Source organism: Actinia tenebrosa, unplaced genomic scaffold, assembly GCF_029948245.1.
Source record: "Actinia tenebrosa isolate PJP-AT-01 unplaced genomic scaffold, QUT_ActTen_1.0 PGA_scaffold7__59_contigs__length_16204524, whole genome shotgun sequence".
In the NCBI taxonomy this organism is placed as follows: Eukaryota; Metazoa; Cnidaria; class Anthozoa; order Actiniaria; family Actiniidae; genus Actinia; species Actinia tenebrosa.
The window spans coordinates 5,498,009-5,523,581 of NW_028292584.1; the positions used below are offsets into that span (position 1 = coordinate 5,498,009).

At 37.1% G+C, this 25,573-nt stretch overlaps 3 protein-coding genes across 4 annotated transcripts in view; 2 read left to right on the top strand and 1 right to left on the bottom strand.

Moving 5' to 3' along the window:
* Positions 1-21,918, bottom strand: part of LOC116297303 (ras-GEF domain-containing family member 1B) — a 35,999-nt gene extending 14,081 nt beyond the window's left edge. For both annotated transcript variants that reach the window (XM_089040456.1, XM_089040455.1), the window contains exons 1-16: positions 21,755-21,918; positions 19,861-19,978; positions 18,326-18,424; positions 17,955-17,989; positions 17,587-17,674; positions 17,365-17,415; positions 17,185-17,241; positions 15,719-15,784; positions 15,143-15,232; positions 14,448-14,525; positions 14,264-14,302; positions 13,517-13,554; positions 12,904-12,997; positions 12,776-12,823; positions 12,031-12,120; positions 11,093-11,155 (exon numbers count right to left, since the gene is read on the bottom strand). In XM_089040456.1, coding sequence (XP_088896582.1) covers positions 11,093-11,155; positions 12,031-12,120; positions 12,776-12,823; positions 12,904-12,997; positions 13,517-13,554; positions 14,264-14,302; positions 14,448-14,525; positions 15,143-15,232; positions 15,719-15,784; positions 17,185-17,241; positions 17,365-17,415; positions 17,587-17,674; positions 17,955-17,989; positions 18,326-18,424; positions 19,861-19,932 — 1,008 coding nt within the window. In that variant the 5' untranslated portion in view covers positions 19,933-19,978; positions 21,755-21,918. The remainder of the gene's footprint in view (positions 1-11,092; positions 11,156-12,030; positions 12,121-12,775; positions 12,824-12,903; positions 12,998-13,516; positions 13,555-14,263; positions 14,303-14,447; positions 14,526-15,142; positions 15,233-15,718; positions 15,785-17,184; positions 17,242-17,364; positions 17,416-17,586; positions 17,675-17,954; positions 17,990-18,325; positions 18,425-19,860; positions 19,979-21,754) is intronic.
* LOC116297300 (neuropeptide receptor 22-like) lies at positions 3,304-4,604 on the top strand. Its single transcript, XM_031705516.2, has one exon. It carries the CDS (start codon positions 3,420-3,422, stop codon positions 4,509-4,511), a length of 1,092 nt encoding a protein of 363 aa, XP_031561376.2. The 5' UTR covers positions 3,304-3,419; the 3' UTR covers positions 4,512-4,604.
* LOC116297304 (uncharacterized) lies at positions 21,902-24,716 on the top strand. The gene is made up of 2 exons (XM_089040457.1): positions 21,902-23,040; positions 23,986-24,716. The coding sequence occupies exons 1-2, from the start codon at positions 21,910-21,912 to the stop codon at positions 24,589-24,591; spliced, it is 1,737 nt and encodes a 578-aa protein (XP_088896583.1). The 5' UTR covers positions 21,902-21,909; the 3' UTR covers positions 24,592-24,716.
* The last annotated feature ends 857 nt before the right edge of the window (positions 24,717-25,573 follow it).

Consider the following 25,573-nt stretch of genomic DNA (forward strand, 5'->3'; position numbering starts at 1 on the left):
ATACGAAAATGTTTGCGTCCACACGCAACGTATTCGAATCGTTTTCACCGTCCACACATATCCGTTTTCGTAAAATTTGAGGATACAGATACAAAAATTTGCGGACACGTGTGGACGCAACCCGTATCCGCAAAAAAAAAAAAATTGCGGATACAAAAATTTCCGGATACGTGTGGACGGGGCCTAAGAAAGAAAAGTCGAAAAAGCAAAACCAAAAAAACACACACAAAAAAAAAAAAAAAAAGAAAAAAGAAAATAAACGCAGAGAACCAGATGCGACTTTCACTAAATGAGAAAATGTCCTCAACGCTCTTGATAAGTATGACAGGTTTTCCGTTCCTGACTTAAAGATAAGAACAAAGGACCAGTTAACAATCTACAAAAAGTACTTATAGCAGAGACAATATAAGAATAAACCTCTTTACCTTGGACAGAATGTTTTCCCATTTCAGACCACATGTCATTCCCTAGAGTATCATTTCTTTGTTTAAGGTTTGCGCTCGGTTGCACATGAGAAGACACATGAATTGGATACAACGCAAACAAAGAATCTTATTTTTAAGACAATGATACGTGGTCTATAATGGGAAAAAACCAGGCCCAAGGTAAAGAGGTCTATATTGAAGAGCTTATGATAACAAGAGAGAATGAAGCAAGGATGACAAAATGTTTCCGTTGTTTGTAAGTCATTTTTGACAAAAAAACTCTTTCAATTTGTCATTTTTGAGTTTAATCCATATCAATCCTACGTATTACCGGTGTAGTTAGTTCCTTGATCAATTTGATCGATGTCAGGCTCTACTAAATAACAAGGGATGCGGATTTAGTTCTTTATTATATTTATTTTGAAATCACTAGCAAATCCTGCAATCTGATTGGTTCCCTGCATCGCTGACGTTAGGCTAAAGTAATCGGGCACACGACACGACAAAACTCTTCTTATAAAGATTAAAAGTGTTATTAAAAACATAAAGACAAAACGGTGGGATGAAACATATAGTGATAATGTTCATTATCAGTGGTGATGATGATTTCAAAAAAAAATTTTTAAATAGTGGGATACAAATTCAGTATATACACACAGCTATTTAAAAAAAAGGTTGAATAGGGTTCACGCACTAAACCCGTGAAACAAATACTAAATTTTAGTACTAAATAGTGATAAATAAACAATAGAAAACAAAGGATTCTGTATGAAATAGTACTAATTATTACTAATTAATGTTCACGGATTTAGTGCGTGCACTCTACTGAATATACTTGGCTATAAGTTATAGTCTGCGAGTAGCGAAAAGTGCCGGCTTTAAAAACAAAAACATTTAATTGAACTTATATTTAAAGCTTGTTAGCATGTATATATTTGACCTACTAGTTGGATTTGACTCAAACAATTATGTGTATCAGGATATATATGAAATACATATTCGTACTGCGGTTGTAATGCATCAAGCGATTGGTCCTCTCATGGCCTAGAGACAATAGCCCATTCGGCAAGGGAGAGAACAACTCTCCAAACAAACTCTACCCAAACACTACCGCTACGTTTGGGTGATACATCTTGGATATATCAAGGTTTATACTTCCAATATGTTAATGAGCGTGATATCATAGGAAGCATTTGAGTTTATTTGTCATCATTTCGTAAATTAAAACACTGATTACTAGGAGAAAGCAAATTTGTAACTAACTTTCTACAAACCCTGAGTAAGATAATTATGTTTTATACGGGCTGTTGTACTTTGTTTTCTATGAGTTTAATAATGAGTGTGATGTCATTATAGGAATTTGGGTTTATTTGTCATCATTTGGAAATTAAAACACTGATTACTATGAGAAAACAAATTTGTAATTAACTTTCTACAAACCCTGAGTAAGATAATTATGTTTTATACGGGCTGTTGTACTTTGTTTTCTATAAATTTAATAATGAGTGTGATGTCATTATAGGAAGCATTTGAGTTTATTTTTTATCATTTGTAAATTAAAACACTGATTAGTATGAGAAAACAAATTTGCAATTAACTTTCTATGAGCCCCTAGTTAAGACAATGATGTCTTATACGGGCTGTTGTACTTTGGCTTCAACATTAATAATATCATTAATTATTCGCTACGCACGCCCCGCTGTCGTTCCCGCTCTCTAGCCCTTTACTTGCCAGCGGGACTTAAAGTGCCTATCACCCTTCTGACGATATTCTCAGTACTGATTCTACATGGGGTAAGATGTTGAATAACCCGAAAAAATTACATAGTTTGAGTGCGGCATTTTGAAGTTATAAAGGTTTTTCCACGCCATATGCTAATGCTGTGACGTATGAGGAGTAATCATTTAATATACAAAACACTACTGGTGCAGATAAATTAAATTTGAAATACGTCATTGTTTTCCCCATTGCTCTTATAGAAATGAATGCAAGTTATTTTTCCCATAGAAGACGGTGTTTCGAATTACGAGGAACAACAAATAACCATAAATGCCTCCTCATACGTCACAGCATCAGCATATGACATGAAAAAACCTTCATAACTTCAAGAAGTCGCACTCAAACTATGTAATTTTTTCGGGTTATTCAACATCTTACCCCATGTAGAATCAATACTGAGAATATTGTCAGAAGGGTGATAGGCACTTTAAAGATACTGACTCTGGTGTTAATTCCTAAGAATAGCGTATCTTTAATATTAAACCAGGAAGGTGATTAAACCACGAACACTATCGTTCAGTTTTAATCCTTCCATTGAGTGTTTATAAATTTTCACCAATAAAACTCAAGGGTGAGTTGTTTTGTGTTTCGTTTATTCTACCAGACAAAATACAGCACTTTCATAAAGTCGTTATTTTAGTATTTTATTCTTTTTTTGATCATTGAAAAAAAAAAAAAAAAAAAAAAAAAAAAAAGAAAAAATATATAAATAAAAATAAGCTTCTATCGTCCAAAACCTGATTTTTGAATCATTCGGTCGTAAGTAAAATATTCTTAGTTTTCCTATTTTAATTAAGAGGCAACGCCTCCGGAAATTTCTAAGTTAATATCGGATAATGTTGACAACCTGTCATTTAATTTGATTCTACAAATCCCTATAAAAGAGATTCATTGAGATAACTCAGTTAGTTAAGTTAACAGCAAAGTTGCAGTTGTAGAGTTGCTTGGACTTCCAACAAAGACTCAACCAGCAAATCACCCCGTAATATTTGCATGCATCCATAATAACTGCTATTGGTTAATTATCTAAAGAATCAACCAATTGGAATACCGCGTCTTTGTCATGTGATGGACAGTCAACAAGACTTTCGATTGGCCTTGTATTCGTCAGTTGATATCCAATGTCAAGCAAGTGGTTACTTTGTTACGAGACTATTTGAGTTTATTTCGGCAATACGTTGAACTCCAGCAACGAACTCGTGCTAATAAATCAAAATGGGTGACAATTCGACAGCGCACTTAACAAACCTCAGCTCGCAAGACGTCTGTCGTTTCTTAGAACCTTCGACAGTAAATACTGCCAGCAAAATACTATCGTACACTTTGATAATGGTCGTTGGACTTGTCGGTAATGTGGTTTTGTGTATGGTGGTATACAAAAACAAGAATCTAAGAAAACCTATCGACTACTTGATTGTGAATATCGCTGTATCAGACCTCGCAATTCCAATTCTCGCAATACCTAGGAATATCTCTGCACTTATGACGGGGTCCGACGTATGGGGAGTTTCGGGAGCGTTTGGAGATTTCCTCTGCAAGTTTGTCTTCTTCTTATGTGATATTTGCCCAGTTGTGTCGATTATATCACTTGTTTTTCTCACTACATCACGGTTTGTAGCCGTCGTTTTCCCATTTCAAGCCTCAACAGCTTCGAGTAAACTCAAGCCAAGGTATTTCATAGCTTCGACATGGATTATAGCCGTTTTATTTTTCTCTCCTTACTTCTACATCTTACATTTTGATCAAGATCATCGATGTACATTCAATTGGGGACCATATTTAGATGATGTTGCCGCAAGTAAGGTTTTCAATACGATAATCATAACGATTTTTTTACTAATTCCTTTTGTGCTGACTGCTATAATGTATGCGGTCATATTACGCAAGCTCAAAAAACGCTCGAAAAGAATTCCAAACCAAAACGAGAACGCGAGAAAAAAGCGTGAAAAATCTACACGTAACATGACGTTGCTCTCGTTTTTCATTGTCCTGGCGTTCGGCTTGTGTTGGGGACCTTATTTTTCACTTTTAATTCTTGAGGATTTCTTTCCATATTTGAGAGAATCTTTAACACAATGTCAGTGGATAACATTCCTTTTTGTGGCACAATACCTGGCTTATTCTAACACCGCAGTCAATCCCCTGCTTTGCTTGGTATTCATTAAAAATTACAGACAAGGATTAAGAAAACTCCCATTTTACTCGTACAGAAATCTTGAAGAGCGATACTTAAATCCGTCTAAAGCTTTGCATTGTACTCGTGAAAAACTTATGCCACGACCCACGATGTATTGCACATCGGTTTAAGATTAATTAAAAGTAGTCTCTAGTATTCATTTGGTGAGCAGACAAGAAATGATATAATTCAATAACGTAAGATATTTGTAGGGAAAATTTCGCAGCGGTTAAGTAACAAAATGAATAAACAAACAATTTACAAATAATAATAACTACAATAGTATTAAGAGGAATTAATATTGAATCAAAATAATTTTAAATTAAGGGGAAAAAAAAAAGAACGAAAAAAAAAAAAAATTAAAGAAAAAATAATAAAATAAAACGAATTCCTTTAATTCGTTTAGCAACCACACCAAATTGAATAACAAGTTTGCTTGAGGACATAAAAAATTGCTAAATTAAAGATGTTCTTTAACATAAGAAAACAATAGTTTGGGAGAAATTGACAGCCTAATTGCTTTCAAATTAAGAGCCTAAAGCAAACGAAAAAAGAAAGGAGTTAAAAAAGATCATTAAAATTTGTGTAATTGTTTCCATGCGGCTGAAAAAGTTGAAGCTTCTCGTAATCGTATTCTTAGAAATGCTTTTCAAACGACCCATCAAGAACTGCCAATGAATTTACGATTTTCATGCGTAGGACGTTTTCTTAAAGCGTGACTTTTCTGCATCAGCTGGCAACACTGGTAGAAGTCATTATCAGAATTATGATGAGGCTTAAGTGTTTGGATATAAGTAATGGAAAGATAATTGAATGAATATGTATACAGGATGAATGTCGGGGAGGAAGGGATCCATAAATAGAACGGAAGAAAAAAGAAGGGAAAGAAGAAAAATTTTAGAATTTTTTAAGTATTCAATCTATTTTTTTTATTTTTTTGGCAGCAACTCATCCTGTTAATAGGGTACCGAAGTGATGACGTCAAAAATTCTTTTAAAAGACTTTCAGGATTTTTTAACATTTTAACATTTTATTTTAACATATTAACTCTCTGTGTTCGCTCCAAGAGCTAAGCTCATCGTGGGAGATTACACAGAACATAATTACGATTTTTTTGGAGTTTTTAGGAAAAAGAAAAAGAAAAAGAAAAATAAGTTTAACATATTAGTAAGAAAAAAAACCAACATATATTTAGAATAGTACAATGGAGATTCCATAGTGGGAGATTACGCGTAACATATTAGAAAAAAAATATATATATAAGTATATATATATATATATATATAGAAAAAGTACGATGGAAAAGAAAATATATCTACAAAATCAATAATTAAACGTTCTTTACTCTGTACAAATCTTTTGGTGTCTATCAAATATTGTTGGAAACTCAAGAACAGTTTTTGATTTTGCTTAAAAGTTAAATGTGGAGAACCACGCAGAAATAAGTTTACTTTATCAGACTCTGAAGTAAGTTGTTGGAAAAGCTGTGAGGAAAACGAAAGCAGATTTTAGGATTTTGGTGACATTATCAGGAACTGCATGCAAAAATATCGTGCAATATTTCTGAGCGATAGAGCGAAAAACGGCTGAGATATAGGTAATTCAATACGAAAATATCCCCATACATTTGGATTCAGTCCAAAATAACAGAAAATGTGTGGTCTTTTTGGAGCTTACTATACCCTATATATCGATTTCTAAAGCCAGGAACAGCTTTAAAGTTGGCAGAAATGTAGGCAATGGTGTGCTCTCTTATAAATATGAACATTTCAAAACTGAATTGCAAAATCTGTAATTTGATGACGTCACTCTTCGGTACTCTAATGGCAGTAACTCTTCCCACGGGGTACTATTTTTGGTGTGACATATATATTCATACATATTCATGAAACAGCCTGGGATAGCCGAACACTTACTTAAAGTGGGGGACTAATCTCTGTTGTATTTCTTCATAACGGAACTCAAACTAATAAGAGAAAATAATATAATCATTGTCGTAAAAAGAGCCCCCGCCCCCGCTTCACCGTGGGAAGCCATTTCGATGTCTGCATTTAATACCGTTAAGTTGACCCATCTCATACGAAAACCATTGTTATAATGGGAAGCCATTTCAATGTCTGTATTTCATACCGTTAAGTTGACCCATTTCATACGAAAACTATTGTTATAATGGGAAGCCATTTCAGTGTCTGTATTTCATACCGTTAAGTTGACCCATTTCATACGAAAACTATTGTTATAATGGGAAGCCATTTCAATGTCTGTATTTCATACCGTTAAGTTGACCCATTTTCATACGAAAACTGTTGTTATAATGGGAAGCAATTTCAATGTCTGTATTTCATACCGTTAACTACCATCTCGCATGCTTGAAAACCATTGTCATAATGGGAAGCCATTTCAATGTTTGCATTTCAAACCGTTAATTTTACCATCTCGCATGCATGAAATCCATTGTTATAATGGAAAGCCATTTCAATGTCTGTATTTCAAACCGTTAATTTTACCATCTCGCATGCATGAAAACCATTGTTATAATGGAAAGCCATTTCAATGTCTGTATTTCTTCATACCGTTAAGTTACCAACTCGTATGTGAATAATACCATTGTTATAATGGAAAGCCATTTCAATGTCTGTATTTCAAACCGTTAATTTTACCGCTGAATTTTACTGTTAATGAAAACCATTGTTGTAGTGGGAAGCCATTTCAATGTCATCTTTTTAATTTAAAAATATTGACAGTAATTCTAAAGGCCTTTTCAAAAATTATTTTTGTTTCCTATTCATTATTTTCGAATAGAAATTTGTTTTAAAATAAAGAAATATTCAAACAAATTATTATTATTCTAACACCTTTATTCAATATACGGTAATAAATAGATATGTTTTTCATTAGGAAGGCCGATGTCTCACTGGATTAATAATCAATAAATGAAAACTAAAGAAAATCTTTAACATTTGATTAAAAGTTGGAAGTTACACATCTTTTAATTGAAAAAGTAGGAGGGAGTTGATTGGAACTGAAGAACTAAAGCATGATTTATATGGAAGAGAGATAGAAGGAAAGAAGGAAATAAATGAAGTTAAAGAAAGTAAGTGAGAAAGAGAATGAATGAATGAATGAATGAAGGAAACTGACTGAAAAAGTTAAAAATGCACGTACGCAAGCAAGCAAGCAAGCAAGCAAGCAAGCAAGCAAGCAAGCAAGCAAGCAAGCAAGCAAGCAAGCAAGCAAGCAAGCAAGCAAGCAAGCAAGCAAGCAAGCAAGCAAGCAAGCAAGCAAGCAAGCAAGCAAGCAAGCAGTCAGGCAGGCAGGCAATCAGCCAAGCAAAAAAGAAGAAAAAAAAAGACAAAGGAAAGGAATGAAAAAAGAAATAAATGAAAAGGAAAGGAAGAGCGAGTGTTGGATGAATTAAACACTTAAGAAAGAGGCGGTGTCACTGTTGATAACGTTGCGGTTAAATCCATTCAGTCTCTAATTAAACATTAACGAGAGGCTAGCCTCATCAGGTGGTCTTAAACAAAATGTTTAAAATAAATCGAAAACAATTGCAAATAACACACATACACAAAACAACAAACAAATGGCATCAACCACTAATCAAGAACACAAAAGCAAGAAAGGAAAAACATCGACCGAGGGGAAAAAAGGAAGGGAAAAAAAAAAAAAAAAAAAAAAAAAAAAGAGAAAGAAAAAAGAAAGAAAGAAATGCCACGAAGCGACGACGCATTGCGAGTAGATTATTAGCTTTTTCTGTGTGTAGACCAGAAAACTATATCGACCGAAAATTAAACCATATGTAAATTTTAAATATCCGTTAAGACGCCGTAAAGTATGTAGAGTTCACTTGTTCATAATGTATGACCGGTAATACTCCATAAAAAGGCTTTAGACCTTTTTCAAAAGGATTAGATTATTTTTTTTACGCGAAAGGTACTTCGTTTTATATCACACTACTCATTATTAAATGTTTTTTTCCGCTTATTATTGAGTTGCTTCGCGTTTAATTCGATGTCGTTATCATCGATTGACCATAAGGCGAACTACAAACGCTTATTTACAAATTTTAAAGTCCGGTGGAATTTGTTTTTTTCCAACGAGTTTTTGTTGTTTGTCTTTATTATGGACTTGTCTTTATTATCTCATTTTCATAAGTATGAGTGGTAGGGATCTATTGAGAGAGAACCCAGCTTAAGCCTAATAGTCCCTCGTTGATAAAGGATTAGTTCTGGCGATTCATAATGTTAATGGATTGGCAGTAAAAGCAAAGAATGAGGCCTTCATTTATAAATAATTAGAAACTTTGGGGAGAGGGGATATTAGTTTTTGGAGCCTAAAGCTTAGTATGAGCAATCAGACATGAAAAATCGATATTCACCCGGGGGTGTTCACCAAAATGCTTAATGCTTTGTGGGAGCATACGGTAAAAAATTAAAACTATCAGAAAAGCAAATGCGTTTACGCCCATCCATAAGTAAACGCTAACACAAGAACAGACAGATATTATGCGCATATCAGCTAATCCAGCGATCTTTGGACTTGGAGCGTACAACATATCGAAATCTAGCAAAACGCAGATCATACAAAAGAAAAACAAAACAAGAAAGATGTTTTTGTTTGGTCTGAAGTAAAAGTAGAGCTTTTTCTAGACCTTACAAATGAATTACAAGCGCGGGTTTTGCTTGGCCTTTGTCTTTTACTAAAATGATTCGTCTTAAGTAAGATATCATTGTTGTAAAATCTCATAATGATCTTATCAGCTTAAGCTTCCTACTGATAAACTGCAATTAGCCTTCTCCGCAGGCTACTCCATATATTCTATATTCTCTGTAGGGATCCCTGTGTTAAATATTATAACAGAGAAGCACTAGGCACGAGGGAGAGGAGTGCCTGATGAGGCGATACTGCACTATGAACTTGAAAGCACGCCATCAAGCTTGAAACATACGACTATCCGCCATCTTCGATACCTACTCAATTTGGGAGACTGGAACAGAACTGACCTTGTGGCGAATGTTTTTCGGAACGTTCTTGAAAGTACTCGTTTACGCCGTCCTCACGAGAAGTAGAATAAACCACAATTAACGGCATTTTTGAAATTATCCACTTTGAAAAACATTTTGGAGTATAAGGCCCCGTCCACACGTATCCGGAAATTTTTGTGTCCGCAAATTTTTTTTGCGGATACGAAAATGTTCGCGTCCACACGCAACGTATTCGAATCGTTTTCTAATCGTTTTCACTGTCCACACGTATCCGGAAATTTCTTGATCCGCCCTGATACACGCTAGTGCCTAGTTCCTTTGACGGATAGTTTTTCTTATTGAGTATGCGCAAAATCGTGTTTACGTCATCGTATTCGAAAATTTGTGGATACGACCGTCCACACGTATCTGTATTCGGAGCGTATTCGAAAATTTCCACTCTGGAGACCGTTTTCGAAAATTTCCGGATACGGGTACAAAAATTTCCGGACACGTGTGGACGCAACCCGTATCCGCAAAAAAAAATTTGCGGATACGAAAATTTGCGGATACGTGTGGACGGGGCCTAAGTTTACGTCGAGCGTTTTCATTGTTTACGTGGTAGGCCGCTAAACGCTTTAAAAAGCATGCGTTTTTTAATTAAAAACATACAGATTTTAAAATTTTTTGAGAAAACATTTTTTGTACGACTCCAAGCAAATAATGACGTCACTCTATGAAAAACAACCTCAAGTTCGAAAACGAAAACCCGTTCTGTAGAGTCTCTAAGTAATTTCCTTCATTGTAATATCATTTACTTTCTATTATACCATTATTAATAGATGTTGAGAGAAATTGCACACGTTTGCACAAATAGTATTTATTCGTGGTGTGACAATGTTTTCCCAATTCAGCGTGACAAACCTTTGGGGGAATGAAGAGCTATTGTTTTAAAACTCGTCGGGATACCATCGTTATTCCTTTCGTATGTGTCCTTTGGGATACTCATGAATTTTTTGAAGAGTAAGGCCCCGTCCACACGTATCCGGAATTTTTTGTATCCGCAAATTATTTTTTGCGGATACGAAAATGTTTGCGTCCACACGCAGCGTATTCGAATCGTTTTCGCCGTCCACACGTATCCGTTTTCGTAAAATTTGCGGATACGTACACAAAAATTTGCGGACACATGTGGACGCAGCCCGTAACCGTAAAAAAATTTTGCGGATACAAAAATTTCCGGATACGTGTGGACGGGGCCTTAAAGCAAAAGAAAACGAATCCTCTGGAGGTTTGTCCCTAGAGGAATCGTTAGAACAATTTCTCTAAGGTCTATTTGCACAAATTAGTGAGTTCAGTAGACCTCAGTAGACAGTAGTGTACTGTCGGTCAGAAAATCTCTTTTCCGACTGACACTTAAAGAACGGCTGCAAAGGAGACTAAGTAGACCGTACACCTACAAAACGTTGCACTATTTCGTACAACATTGTTAGTTAACTTTCTCACAGATATGTGGTATGCAATCTACTTTCTATCGATCTATGGTATTCGTAGTTAACTATATATAACAGTTATATTATCTGAGCCGATTGAATAACCTTGAACAAAAAAGTCAGGTTCGACAAAATACAGCAGACTCGATAAAATATCCACCCATATTCTACCCAAAAATGTCTAATAAGATCTATATGTTATTATTATATTATGATCATTATTATTATTATTGTTATCACTTCAATTCTTACCAGTTCTATGTGGCTTAGTTGCTGTGCCATGATGGAAGGATCCGTGCAAACCTCTAGCACGCTCTGAAGAAAAGGAATGGAAAAATGAAAAAAAACGTTCGAAAGTTTTTAGACCGACTCGCAACTGTCGCAAGCAACATGCTGACGCCAAGGTTCAGCCGCCATTTACAGTCCTAAAGGCGCGATTACACAGAGCAATTTTCTATGCAACTTATCTCGCAACGGCGTTGCGACACAAGTTGCATGGAGCACTGCAGCATTATGAAAAATGTTGCAAGACAAGTTGCAGCAATCGTTGCGAAAAATAAAATTCGTTTCTACTTTTGGTAAAGATTGCGTCTCCGTTGCACCGTACAAACACTCTTGCAACTTGTGTCGCAACGCAGTTACGAGACAAGTTGCAGAGAAAATTGCTTCGTGTAATCGCGCCTTAAGGAAGTTGTGTGGTCGATTTTACACGAGGCTGTTCGTGACGTACGCATGTTGCGCGCGGCAGTTGTGAGGAAAAAGGCCTACCGTCTAAATCTTCCTTTATAGAAAATCATATGGATACTAAATTTCTTAATAGAATAACTGTTATAAATTTCGCGTTTTCATTGGTTGCGAGCGCGTGCTTTATGGGAGCACACAGCACGCGTGCGCACTATCAGTTGCGTCATTCTTATCTGAAATGGAGGTAATTCCAATAGGTATTTTATAAAAAGAAATAAAAAACTTGCTTGCTGTGCTGTGTGCAGTTATAACGCACTTGGGGATTGACAGAACACTCGAGAAGTATCGAAAAGCATGGCGCCCTCCTAACACTTCTCTCGTGTTCTGCCTACCCCCACGTGCTTTATAACTAAACACAGCACGCGCGCGCGTTTGGGACCGCCGGCTAGGTTTGCGCGCGCCAGCTGATCCTAACGAGTCTGTCTGTCTGTTTATAGGTACCTTACCTTATATTTTGAGGGGTTTGTGCGCCGTCTGTCTTCTGCGGCAGCGGATGCTTGTGTTAAAACTTCATCGTATTTGTCAAACACTGCGAGCTAGAAAAAAACCGAATCAAACCATAACATGAAACATTTCAACAAAATAATAAATAAATAAAGACAAATGAACGAATAAATAAATAATAAAACAAATATACTTAAAAAATACACCAGTTTGAAAAAAAAGATGAAAGTAAATACAGACTCTTATTCTCAAGGGCATGACACATGGTTTGTGATAGAAAAACATTACGACCAACTGGATTGGGTACATTGCACTCTGATTGGCTGATAACGGATATCTTTCTATTAATCCTTAGTATTTTGCTCATGTGTGCAAACTAAAGAAACTTTCAAATAAACGTGTGAAATTAATGTTTTTTCCCCTGATTCCATGCAATTAAAACGTTCTTAAAACGTAAAGCTACTTTAGAACATTTCACTATTCAGCAAACATATTAATTAGTTATGTTTTACCAGTTTAATAACTTAGTTTCCTCGATAACTTTTATTAAGTATTTTCCCAGTCATTTATCTAAATCTAATTTAATTTAATTTACAATTTTTTCTATTTTAATTCAATTGTAAGAGGGCCATAATGTAAACTACTGGGCTACCAGTAATGTATGCCACCCTCATTAAATAAAGTTATATTATTATTATTATTATTAAATAATGAATTTAAAATAACGACAAATTAGAAAAAACGTACCTTGCAAAATAATGCCTGTGTCACTTGTCCAACTAGCTTTTTAAGATCCTAAAAAAAACGAGAAACACTTACTATATCACAAGAACTATAGAGGGATATGAGAGATGAAAATAATAAACGGCAATTACCGTGCTCAAGGATGCGCAGTACGATGTGATATCTTTGAAGTGCATCATCATGACCTCGTCTCTAAAGTCGTTGGTGAAAGCCTCGGTCCATTCACTATGATATAAGTCAATCAAAGTCAGTCGATTGATAAAATGGTATGAGATATTGATAAGGACAGGACAGCAGAAGAAAATAGGGAGGTTAAGACAGAGGAGAGGAGAGGAGAGGAGAGGAGAGGAGAGGAGAGGAGAGGAGAGGAGAGGAGAGGAGAGGAGAGGAGAGGGGCGTATCCAGGATATGTAATTGGGGGGTTCCTTATATACCAAATTGTCACTTGACGTCATACGACGTCAATATGACGTCATAGCAATCTATCGTTTTGACGAAAAAGAATCATGGTCGATAGAGGGGAACCGAACAACGTACACGGCTATAATTGAAACGAAAAGCGTTCTGTAGAACAAAACGATAAAAGATATGTTAATTAATCACCAACACATATAGATTTTTTTGGCTTTGAAAGGGGGGTCACGGGCACCCTGTGACCCCCCCTGAATATGCCCCTGGAGGAGAGGAGAGGAGAGGAGATGAGTGGGTCAGTCTATTAAAGGATATGTATATTCCTTTTCTTACCTCATTAGCTGAACGATGTTAGAACCAAGTTTTATTGCCTAAAATAATTAACCGACAAGTATTATCAAGAGAATATATAGTTCATATCCTCTTGGTATTATACAAACAGGAAGGCGGTGTCTTTTTATCATTTAGTATTGCAAGCTTAAATATAGAGTAGTTCCCACTTGAATAAAACGTAGAATATGACCAAGGTCTTATTTCGTCGAGACACGAGTTACACTAATACGAATACATTAATCATACTTGTAAAACTATTAATCATACAGCTTCTCATTAATCCCATATAGGTAACTGTCCAATTATTTTCTTAATTGGACAGGTCTTGCTGATATGGGATTAATTAGGCAGCTATATAATTAATAGGTAATGAGATTTCATGCTCCCCAATCAAGAAATAATTAGACGAGACTACGGCCTCATCCAATTTTGGAAGTCCTCGGAATTTTCCTCGTCCAATTATTTCTTAATTGGACAGCATAGAGTCCTATTACATATACTAATAAACTTTTCTTTTTGGTTGGCAATTTTATAACTCGTCTTATACTAAAGCGTGGTTCTCACAAGCGAAGCAAGGCGACAGGAACGCAAGAAAAACAAAATCTTCCGTTAACTTGCGTTTGGTTTTGCGCTTGCGTCGCTTCTATTCGATATAAAATTTAGTACCAAATAGAGTTGCGTCTGCTTGCGTCGCTATTGACAACCACGCATAAATTCGTGCTTCGATATTCCTTCTCTGTAACTTACATCTGAAGGTGATGCATCCTTCATTGTTTTAGCACAGTCCTAAAATATGAACAAGAAACGAAAAGTCACCTTACGTTAGTTACTAAATAGTGCTTATTTGTCAGTATCAACTTTGTTTTCATTTCATAGTTTTACTGCATGCACATGATTAATATGTAACGACTAAATGTTTTTGTTTACTTACGCTGGATACCCGAGACAAAAGAACGGTAGGAGAAATGAACAGGCGACAACACAGTAGAAACGCAAAGATGTAAGTCCGCTTTAAAATAAAGAAAATAATCAATACGTGAGAGATCGAGGGACTAAAGGATCAGGAAAGCAAAAAGAGAGAATGGTATAAAAGATTTAAAGAAAGTATATATTTGCTGAAAAAGAATAACAATTGTGCGTTAGTGCCAATTTAAAAAAAAAAAAAAAAAAAAATTAGCGTCCAATGGGTTATTGTATGAAATTAAGCTTCTTTGAACCTATCATTTCTACTGCGCGCGCAATTGCTGCTTTTACACTAGAGCAGCTTTTGCATGACCGTGAAAAGCTCACGGCACGAATACGGTCGTGACACGGCAAGTCATACGCCAGACCAATCAGATTGCTCGAGAATTTACTCTTCATCCAATCAAATGCCCGAAACACGGCTTGATCACGGCGCGGACACAGTAATGCCAATGTCACGGAACTGTCAGACCAATCATATTCCGCATGAAAAAAAAATCCCTCAATCAAAATTCTAGAAAACATAACAGTCGTCGCAAGGCACGCATACGGCACCGACGTTTTCACAGTCACACGAAAACTGCCCTATGTTTGGACCCTGCACCCTCATGGTCACACCGCACAGCACGGCGTGGCGCGTTTGCCCCAAGTCATAGTACTTACATCAGGATAGTAGTCAGGCAAAGGTACAAGTTTCTTGATTAGGGCGTCCAACGTACCAGATAATAGACGACCATTCTCGTAACACACTTCCTAGTAAGTTTAGAGGAAATGCTTCAATTTACTGGCGCCGTGAAATTTTGTTTAAAAATTCGGGGGGAGGGGGGAGAGAAAAATGGTGGGAAGTAGAAAGACAAAAATGGAAAGAAAAAGTTTAATAATTTCTTCTTTTTTTACTTTTATTTTTTTAATTAAACTGTTTCTGTAAATCAGCGCAAAGAAAGAAAGAAAAGGAAATGGAGGGAGGGAAGAAGGGAGGAAAAAAATTGGAACTGAAAAGATAGGAAACAGGAGAAAACAGAAGCTAATATGCAGAAAAGTCCCATTTATTGCCCCATTAAAACCGTGTCTATAATCAAGGGGAAAAATGAAATAAATAGAGTTGGGAGAGGGAGAGAAAGCGGAAAAATGGGGAAAATGGGAAACGTTGCAGCAATTTCTGAAGCAGTAAAACATTGATTGTGAAAGTAGAAAAAAAGAGAGAAAATAAATAAAAGGAAATAAAATAACTGAACTTACTCCAATTAATCCTTGCATTGGCCCAAGGTGTGGCCCAAAAAATGGCAATCTGTTTCCATTGGCTTCCTACAAGAAAGAAACCTGCACTTAGAATTTTGTCCATACCCTGAAACACAACCTCTGGGCTGATCTAAGTCAGGGCATGGCTAACTCACAGATCAAACCCTGAAACAACATCTGGACTGATCTAAGTCAGGGCACGGCTAACTCACAGATCAAATTCTGAAACAACCTCTGGGCTGATCTAAGTCAGGGCATGCATGGCTAACTCACAGATCGAACCCTGAAACAACCTCTGGGCTGATCTAAGTCAGGGCATGGCTAACTCACATATCGAATCCTGAAACAACCGCTGGGGTGATCTAAGTGAGGGCATGGCTAGCTCTCAGATTGAACCCTGAAACAACCTCTGTGCTGAACTAAGTCAGGGCATGGCTAACTTTTAAGTTAAATTTTAAATTCTTAAAAGAATTTACTTGGAATTTAGCACAATGAATATTGCATGAGGAAAACCAGAAAAATAACCTTGGATCAAGGGATAGACCCAACAAAATCTACTCACACGTAATGCTGAGTCCAGGAATGAAACCCAAGACCCCAAGGGTAAGAAGTGAGTGCTGCCACACCCTTGATTTCTTTTTCCCTTTGCAGCCGTTCTTATTGTCAGTCCGAAAAGGGATTTTCTAACAGACACTAAGAATGGCTAGCTGCCAAGGAGACTACTTTCTATTGACTCCGACGAAGGACTAACGTCCGAAACGTCAGTTACTATTTTCACTACGGTGTATAACTTATCATTCTACAATAACTACTTTCTATTGAGGTCTATACTGAACTCACTAATTTGTGCAAATAGACCTTAGTCGTGGTTTGACAATGTTTTCCCAATTCAGCATGACAAACCTCCAGAGGATTCATTTTCTTTTGTTTTTACTCTCCGATAAATGAGCATCCCAAAGGATATGAAAGGAATAACAATATCCCTACAAGTTTCAAAGCAACAGTGGTTCATTCCCCTAGAGGTTTGTCATGTTCAAGTGGGAAAACATTGTCACACCACATTGTCTATTGGTTTTAATAATTAGCAAGTACCAGTAAAGCTACAGGGATTCGAAGCACCGGTGGCGTGTGCTGCTAATGCGCCGCCTCTCACCTAATGTGGCCCGAGTTCGAGTCCTGCAATCTCAATACTGTATGTGAGTAGAGTTGTTTGTTGGTTCTCTCCTGTGCTTCGAGGGTTTTCTGGGTTCTCTGGTTTTCCTTGCTCCTCAAAAATCAACTTCTAAATTCTAATTCGATCTCTGGCCTTTCACTTAGTTTGGAGCCTAGCTGTTGTGATTGTCCCACTCTGTGATACAACAGCGAAAATCTTTGTAGATTTTTTTTACTAATGATTCATTGTTTTAGTCAGCTAATTTCAATGATACAAGATTGAGCCTACTTTGACATTCCCAGCAATAAAATACCTTCTTAGTTTCATCTGCTGGAACTGCTTCCTGTACGATATTGCCAAATATGGTGGGCTGAAAAATATTTGCTAAATAAATTGAGATTATATCTTGTGTTTATTGTAACAGTTTTGATTTGAAAGCAGAGTATCCACATCAAGTTTTAAGTGACAAGGATATTTTGATTTTTTTACTTACCCGTGCTTTGATTGTCTGTTTGAATCCAAGAGATGGAAGACTTCTGGAAGACTGGAAAAAGAAGATGAACAAATCAATGAATGAATGTATAAATGGATTAATGAATGGGCCCACAGATGGATTGATTGATGGATAGCAGATGAAATGAATGGATGGATGGATGGATGGATGGATGGATGGATGGATGGACGGATGGACGCATGGACAAATGTGCCAAGAAACCTTCTTCTGCTTTGTGGACTTTCTTAGCAATCCTCTTGCTGCATCTTCATATTCCTTGGCCAGACGATTATATTGTGAAGAAAGACGTCTATAATAAATTAAAGAAATTTAATAGTTAGGCACCATCTACATGAAGGTAGGGTATCCTAAAGTTAATAGGTGTAAATTGCTGCCGTTTGTAGGGTTAAATTTTTATGTTAATATCGATATTAGAGCACCATGGTTTCATTACCCAAACAACAGCGAACCAATCACTGTTGCAGCAGTTTTCTCAGTGGAATTAAAATCTCTTCTCACAAACAACTACACAGTATCTGTATTAAAGAGTTCTAAAGGAAATTACATAAATTAAGTAGCTTTTGACTTACGCATAGTTTGCTTTTTGCCTCTGCACTTCTGCTGTCTGTTACAAGAAATAGATTATTTGAAAAACTTCAGCTATGTGTGAACAGTTTAGTGTTAAAATGACCTTATTATAGGCCTATTTGATATTAGGAAGAGGGTGAATACACACTAATGGCATTAAATTAATGCACATTTTGTTAAGAAAATTATTTACACAAGGGTTGGTCATATTGTTGGGAAGTATCTGCTGACTTGGGGGTGTGGGGTGTGGGGGAGGGGTAAGGGGTGTGGGGGAGGGGGGAAGGGGTGTGGGGGTTGAATGGGTAAAAATTGCGAAAGGAAAAGGGACCCCTTTTTTATCAGATATTATCAAATTCCTGTACACCCAACTTACCCTGTCAACACCAACATTTTTATCGTCTTCCAGCTCAGTCTGAAACTGCTGTAACTGAGTAAGCTTTCGTTTCTCAGCTTCTAGGAGTTTGGCAGTAATCTGAGTAGGATATACAAAAGTTCAATTTTTATTTTGTTGCTTACTTTTAGTATATTTTTAATAATAACAATAAATATTTATTTATTAAAACTGATGAAAATCCACAAAGCTGTGTGCATTCATTGAAGTGTGACACTTATTTTTTTACTCCTAAAGACCATGATTGCTTAAGTGGACATGGGCCCATTATTGTACAAAGCCTGGATAGTGCTATCCGGCAGATAATCCTTATCCAGTGGATAAGGTGATGCTGCTGTTTTCCAATAAACTTATCCACAGGATAAGATATATCCATTGGATAGCACTATCCCAGCTTCGTACAATCGGGCCCTGACAAAAACCAACAGACCTACATCAAATCAATCTTCATACTCTTGGAAAACCAATTCACCCCACCTTTTTTTTCTAGTTTAAACAACTTCCCTTATTTTTTTTAGAAAGCTTTAACTTTGAAAAAACAAGGGTTCAGGCTCTCGCCAAGTTTTTATAATTACTGCGTAGAGAGATCTGGCACTGATATAATCGACAGATATAAATTTGACCTCATACCAGGGAAATACAAATTAAACAAATGAAACATATGAAAACAACCATTTTAAAGAAATAAAACAGTTTGACGGCATTAGTGATTAAAGCACTTTTTTGTGTGCTATCATATAAAAAGAAAAAAGTCATAGTTTTCAATGTTTATTGGCTGTAATGGCACACATGGATGCAGGGACTGTGGAGATAGGGGTGCTAGGGGAAAGGGTGGCTGTAGCCCCCCTTTTTTCCCTTTTCCCACACATGGCACACATGGATGCAGGTACCATATGGAGATGGGGTGCTAGGGGAGAGGGTGGCTATATAGCCCCTGGCCCCTTTTCCCATTATTACTAGTCTCCTATATTTTTCAATTGTAAGCCCCACACTTTTTCCAATACTTAATCTTAGCCCCCCTCCACTTTTAGGGTGGACTGTGGTCCTTGGGATCACATCAGCACCATGCTCTATCCACTAATACAATACAGGTCTCAACCATTCAGAGTCTGCGTAGCCAGGTGATCACTCAATATTAATGATAAATATAATTCTAATATTGAATCTATGATTAAGAAGAAAGGAAGTAATTGCAAATCTTTAAACACCAGGTTGCCAGCCAGTCCAGTGATTGTGATCACATAAAACATAATGTATAAATTGATAATAATAGAGAGTTTTAGATTTATGCTGTTCTTGGCAAACGTGAAACAACAGTTGACCAGTAAAAAGTTCTTTTAAATTACTGAAAAAGAATCGCAAAAAAGTCCAAGTAGTAGAAAAACAAAAGAGTATTTGCGCTTGGGGAGAAGGCTTATAAAAGGTAAAGTAAAATACAGGAAAACTATGAAAACGTGGTCACGTTTGCCGTTTGCGGGGAGAAAAAAAAGTCAATCTAAAACTCTCTAATAAGATACCTCCAACTGTACTCCAAACAGCCCCTGACCAAGATTCTCATGTGCCTTGATATGAGCTTCAGCAACAGCCATTGTGATTATAATATGTACCTAAAGTCTTTCATACTGTGAAGGCTACCTGTGCATGTTATCAAAAAGAGGATTTTTAATTAGAGGATGTATAAGGCACAGGGGGAGATCCAGAAATTTGCAAGGTGAGGTGTGCGAAAGGTGTACATCCTTAATAACCTAGATATGACTTATTTAATTGTTCTCTTATTCAATATTAATTTTGAGTTGGACTAAAGAATCAAGAAACATAAATAAAAAGAAGACATATATATGTACAAAAAATAATAACAGGTGGCTTGGGGGGTGGGGGTGGGGGGATGGGAAAGGGTCTGGTGCACCGTAGAGACACCACCTGGATCTGCCCCTGCAGCAGGTGGCTAAATACTGATTTTCAACCTCCCTTACAATTGTGAATGTGTCAATGCACAGCTAATTCACAGGGCACAGCTAACTCATAGATCGAACCATAAAAAAAATCTCTGGGCTGATCAAAGTCAGGGCACAACTAACTCACAGATCAAACCCTAAAACAACCTATAGCCTGATCAAACTCAGGACAAAGCTAACTCACAGATCGAACCCTAAAATAATCTCTGGGCTGATCAAAGTTAGGGCACAGTTAACACAAAAATATTATTATTGAAAAATACTAGTTGTAATAACTTTTGACTTTTTTTGCATCAATGCTTTTTACATCAGTACTCATATTCATACTTTTAAAACTATGTATGATAATAAATATAGATATGTTAATAAATACTGTAAAAATCTTAAGACTTTTTCTCAAGCTTTTATAAATATTGTAAAACAAAGACAGCGTTAATATTTTCAACAGGAAATCCTGAATATTAACTAGAATACACTAGATGTGGTTGACCGGCTCTCATAATCGCTATTCATAAATTGTTTTTGAAAGGACAGTATGATCTTTCTCAGGAGGGCCAAAATGCAAGACATTAACACTAAATATCTACACAAATTTCGGAATTTTTGAGTTTTCTTGATTATATATACAAATTAAAGAGAATATATGATTAACAAGCGTTAGGCAAAGTTTAATTGCTAGGCATTAAGTTCTGATTCAGTGTCAAGCTTCAATAAATATGTACAAAATAAGCGTTCTTCTTTACAGTTATGTGTTAAATGTACTATGGTTCTAAATATTAGTGTAAATCCATTAACAAACATTCAACAAAAAAACTCCCACAAAAGCAAAATCTCCAAACAAGAAGCTTATATTTTTCCGGCATAATATGAGAACGTATTTCTATTTTTTCTAGACATTTTGAACACCTGGAGAAATTAAGATTTAGAGTCAATAAAAAGTTTTCGAACATTAGAGACATTCCTTATCTGAAGTATATGTCAACACATACTGTTTGATAAATATCTAAATTGGAAATTGAGAAAATTCTCTTCTTAGACGATCATTCATCGATCATGTCGAGATAGGAGTTACTATAATTTTATTTGAATATTTAGCAGAATTCGGATACTTGTTTTAAAATTTTACATGACAGCGTTCAAATTACCAATGAAGACGAAAATCACCTGCAACTTGTCTCACGAGACTTTGAAGCCAGTTTTATTTACTTGACTTTAGTTCCAAAACAGTTTTTAAAATCTCTAGATAGAATTCTATTTGTAAGCTTGGGTTTATTTTCGAAAATTTTACACGAAAATCTTTGACAAGATGATGATTTAAAATTCACGCCAAAAATATATTCGAGAAGCTGTGGACGCTTTGCTAGTTTACGCTTTTTCTTTGGCATAAATGAAGACAAGAATGAAATTTTTGTAGTAATAATCTCTAAGGAAAGCTTTTTATTTAAAGAAAACATACCTTCGTGCCAAAAGCATATCTAAAAGCGTCTCTAGCGTCGAAGTCCTTCAAATGTTTTGTCTCTGAAAACAGCGACAGACAGACAGGCAGGCAGAAGGACTGACATTAAAATGGTTTTACACAGGAAGCCCAAAGAACAAACCATAAGCTTAGCAATGGCGGAAACAGTTGATTACATTTTCTATGGTGGGGCGATTCTGACAATGGACGATGATTGCCCAAATCCAGAAGCTATTGGTTTCAAAGGAAAGACAATCCATACAGTAGGAACGAAAGATCATGTGTTTTCGTTCACAGGTCCACACACCAAGTACGTGGTACTCAAAGGAAGTCAAACACTTCTTCCAGGCTTGATCGAGCCACATCAACATCCTACCCTCATGATAGAGCCTCGATGTTCATTCGTAAGCTGCAGTGGTTATCATTATGACTCCTATAAACAAATAGAAGAGGTCATCAAGAAAACTGTGGCTGGAGTTGACCCAACCAGTGGAAAGTGGTGTGTTTTTGTTGGATGGGATCCCTTAATAGTCAGTGATCTGCCTCAGTTAAACTTGGAGACCCTTGACGCGTTCTCGCTCGATGTCCCTATACTTGTCATAAGTGAAAGTCGACACGAATCATGGGCGAATCGCAAAGCTTTTGAAGCTGCAGGGATCGACGAATCAGCAGATCCCGAAGGCGGGTGTTTTGTGAGAGATGAAGTGACAAAGAAGCTAACAGGCAAGCTTTTGGAGCCATCGGCCTGGCAGGCTTTTCTTAGCCGCGCTTCCAAACCTACAATAAAGGAAATAGCTCAAGCTGTCGACGACCAGTGGAAAGAATATGCATGCGCTGGTTTTACAACAGTTGCTGAGCTACTTCACGCACCAGACGAAGAGATCGATAGGGCTGTACGGAATAAGGCTGGCCAGCCTGACTGTCCAATACGTCTAGCTATATATGAACAGATTTCTAACTCCGAAGATGCATCAAAAATCAAACCCAGTGCGATCTGTCCCGATAAAAACGACTTGGCTCTAAACGACAAGCTTTGGTTCGCCGGGGTCAAGATTATCAGCGATGGGTCCCCCCGGTGTGGGTCTTGCGCCACGCGTGAGCCGTTTCTTACTAACGAAAAGACCGAAAACTTTGGATTCCTACCCTCTCCTTCATATGGTTCTTTGAACTACACAAACGAGGAACTTCTTCATATGGTGCAGCAAGGCCACAACAGAGCCAAGCAGATTGCAATACACGCGCACGGGGAGAGAGCCATCGAACAAGTGTTAAACGTGTATGAAAAGGTAACAGAAATGTTATTGCGCTTGTGATGCGAGGTTGGGTTTATGACATTTAGGGGAGGAGAAGGCAAGGCTATTTTTGCAGTGGACACTGAAAAGCCATGAAGAAAAACTGCCATTTAAAAACCACAGGGTGCCCAACTATGAAGTAGTGTGCTCTGTTAATATCCGCGAGACACATTACTGGAAAATATTTAAAAAATATTTTCGTATATAATTTAATTCGCTTCACATATATCACACTTAACTCTCGCTACTCTTCCTAACAAAGAAATTTCGTTGCACGCGAAGTGGTAAAACGAAAAACATACGCTCTGTAGCTTACGACGCAAATATGTTGGGCGAAAATGTTTCACCATTTAGCGACGGCTAATGACGTTTACGCACTTTCAGTATACACTTATTCTATTTAAATTACTGATTCAGCTGTTCGACTAGTATGCCTGCGTTGATCGTTGGTCTGCGGTGCTGCGAAGAAGAGTGTAGAGGGGAAAGGCAACACCGCAGCTTCTTTCCGTTTTTTTCTTTTTCTCTCTGTAATGTTGACCTCTAAATGTTGAGCAATTAATTTTAAAAAAATATTTAAAAAAAGGCAACACCGCATCATCACATCATCCAACCAAAAAGCATGTCACAGTCAATACACAGTACGAGCATTCCTTGATTTTGTTATTCAGAATGAACCAACGTAAGGGACGGACCATTAGATTTGGGGGGGGGGGGGGTGGGCAATTTATTTTGTGCAGGATTTTTTTTACGTCTCATAGCTGTGGAGGATATTTTTTTTGGACATTATTTGGGACATTTTTTTTCTGGCACTTTTCTTATGCACGATTTTTTTTCACCCTTTGAAAATGTGCTCGATTTTTTTTTTGGGTTTCTCCCCAAACCCCTCCCCTCCTCAAAAATCTAATGGTCCGTCCCTAATAGTAATGTCTACTCTGATAGGTAATAAGTGACTCACCCGATGGTCTTGATCGTCGTCACCGCATGGAACATCTTGGCCTCTGTGAGGAAGGTCACATGGTCCGGGCAGCAAAACTGAACCTTGCTTTATCCTTCTTTGTTGGCCATCTGTACTTTTACGGAGACGTTTACTCGGAGTATATATTAGGTAAGGAACGCACTAATCGATGGGCTCCTCTCAGTTTGGCCACCAAGCATAAACTTCGATGGACAATTCATCAGGATCATCCTGCATTCCCAGGTACCCCTGCGCCCTTTGCGAACATGAAGACAGCGGTAACACGCACCAAAAGAGGGGCACCAGATATCGTGTATGGAAGAGAATACTGCATCTCTATAGAGGAAGCACTAAGGGCATACACCATCAATGCAGCCTGGCAGATCCACAAGGAGAAGGAGCTTGGTAGTTTGGCAGTTGGAAAGAAAGCTGATCTTGTGATTTTGAGTGAGAACCCTTTGGAAGTAGACCCGTTCAGGCTTGAAGAGATCAAGGTCATAGACACCTACCTAGATGGACGTAGCAATAATATATCAGTAAAAAAGGAAAGGAAAGTTGACGGAAAAGTTGTAATATCATATGCATGCTAGATTAATCGCTTTAGAGTTATTCAGGGGCGTAGCGAGGTCTCGATCATAGGAAGAGGGAGGGTAATCTACCATTTTCCCGCCAACGCACACGCACACGCGTTAAGTCTTTAAAATGATAGGATAGGATAGGGTAGGGTAGGGTAGGGTAGGGTAGGGTAGGGTAGGGTAGGGTAGGGTAGGGTAGGGTAGGGTAGGGTAGGGTAGGGTAGGGTAGGGTAGGGTAGGGTAGGGTAGGATAGGATAGGATAGGATAGGATAACTTTATTTCAACAGGGTGGCCCATTCAGCATAGCTGGTATCCATAGGAGCCCTGATAAACTAATTTACAATTTTAAAAATGACTATTCTTAGGTCTAAGTCTACTACACTAATTTACAATTTTAGAAACTATAATAAAATTTTAAAATCCTACTAATATAATCAAGCTAGAATTAAAACTTCTAATTTGTCTTGAAAAGAAAAAAAATGCAATAAGAAAAAATGGAAAATTTAAATATGAAACTAATGAAAAAATAAAAGATCTTTAGAAATTCCCGTCATATCCATAGGTTTAGATAAACGTTGGGGGGAGGGGAGGGCGTTTCCCCTCACTATGCCACTAGCGTTATTTTGCCCTAAGCGGCCAAAAGGTAGAATAGAAAATGAGGCTACCAACGTTTGCAAGTCACATCAATATCACGGCCTTTTTCGATGGGATTTAACAAAAGATTTCTAGTTAGCTTCCAGCGACAATACCACCAACATGGCCGCCATGTCTTGTCATGTGACACTCTTGCAAACTGATCAAATTGCCGAAGCCTCTTCATTTAAAATGGCTGTCTAAAAATATAGTCACATGCAACTTGAAATTTTAGGGTTTTGCCCTGTTGAAGTTTAAAACGTGTATGTTTCCCGAATCAAATTTTAAAGGTTGCTAAGTTAACTCAGCGGTTTTTGAACACGCTCGAAGATAATATCGAAGATTTAAAGTAGGCAGCCACTT

Bases quoted from the DNA above. Each gene is read 5' to 3' on its own strand.
- LOC116297300 (XM_031705516.2), top strand. From the start codon at position 3,420: ATGGGTGACAATTCGACAGCGCACTTAACAAACCTCAGCTCGCAAGAC.
- LOC116297304 (XM_089040457.1), top strand. From the start codon at position 21,910: ATGGCGGAAACAGTTGATTACATTTTCTATGGTGGGGCGATTCTGACA. The intron at 23,041-23,985 runs GTAACAGAAATG...CTACTCTGATAG, and splicing joins TGTTAAACGTGTATGAAAAG to GTAATAAGTGACTCACCCGA.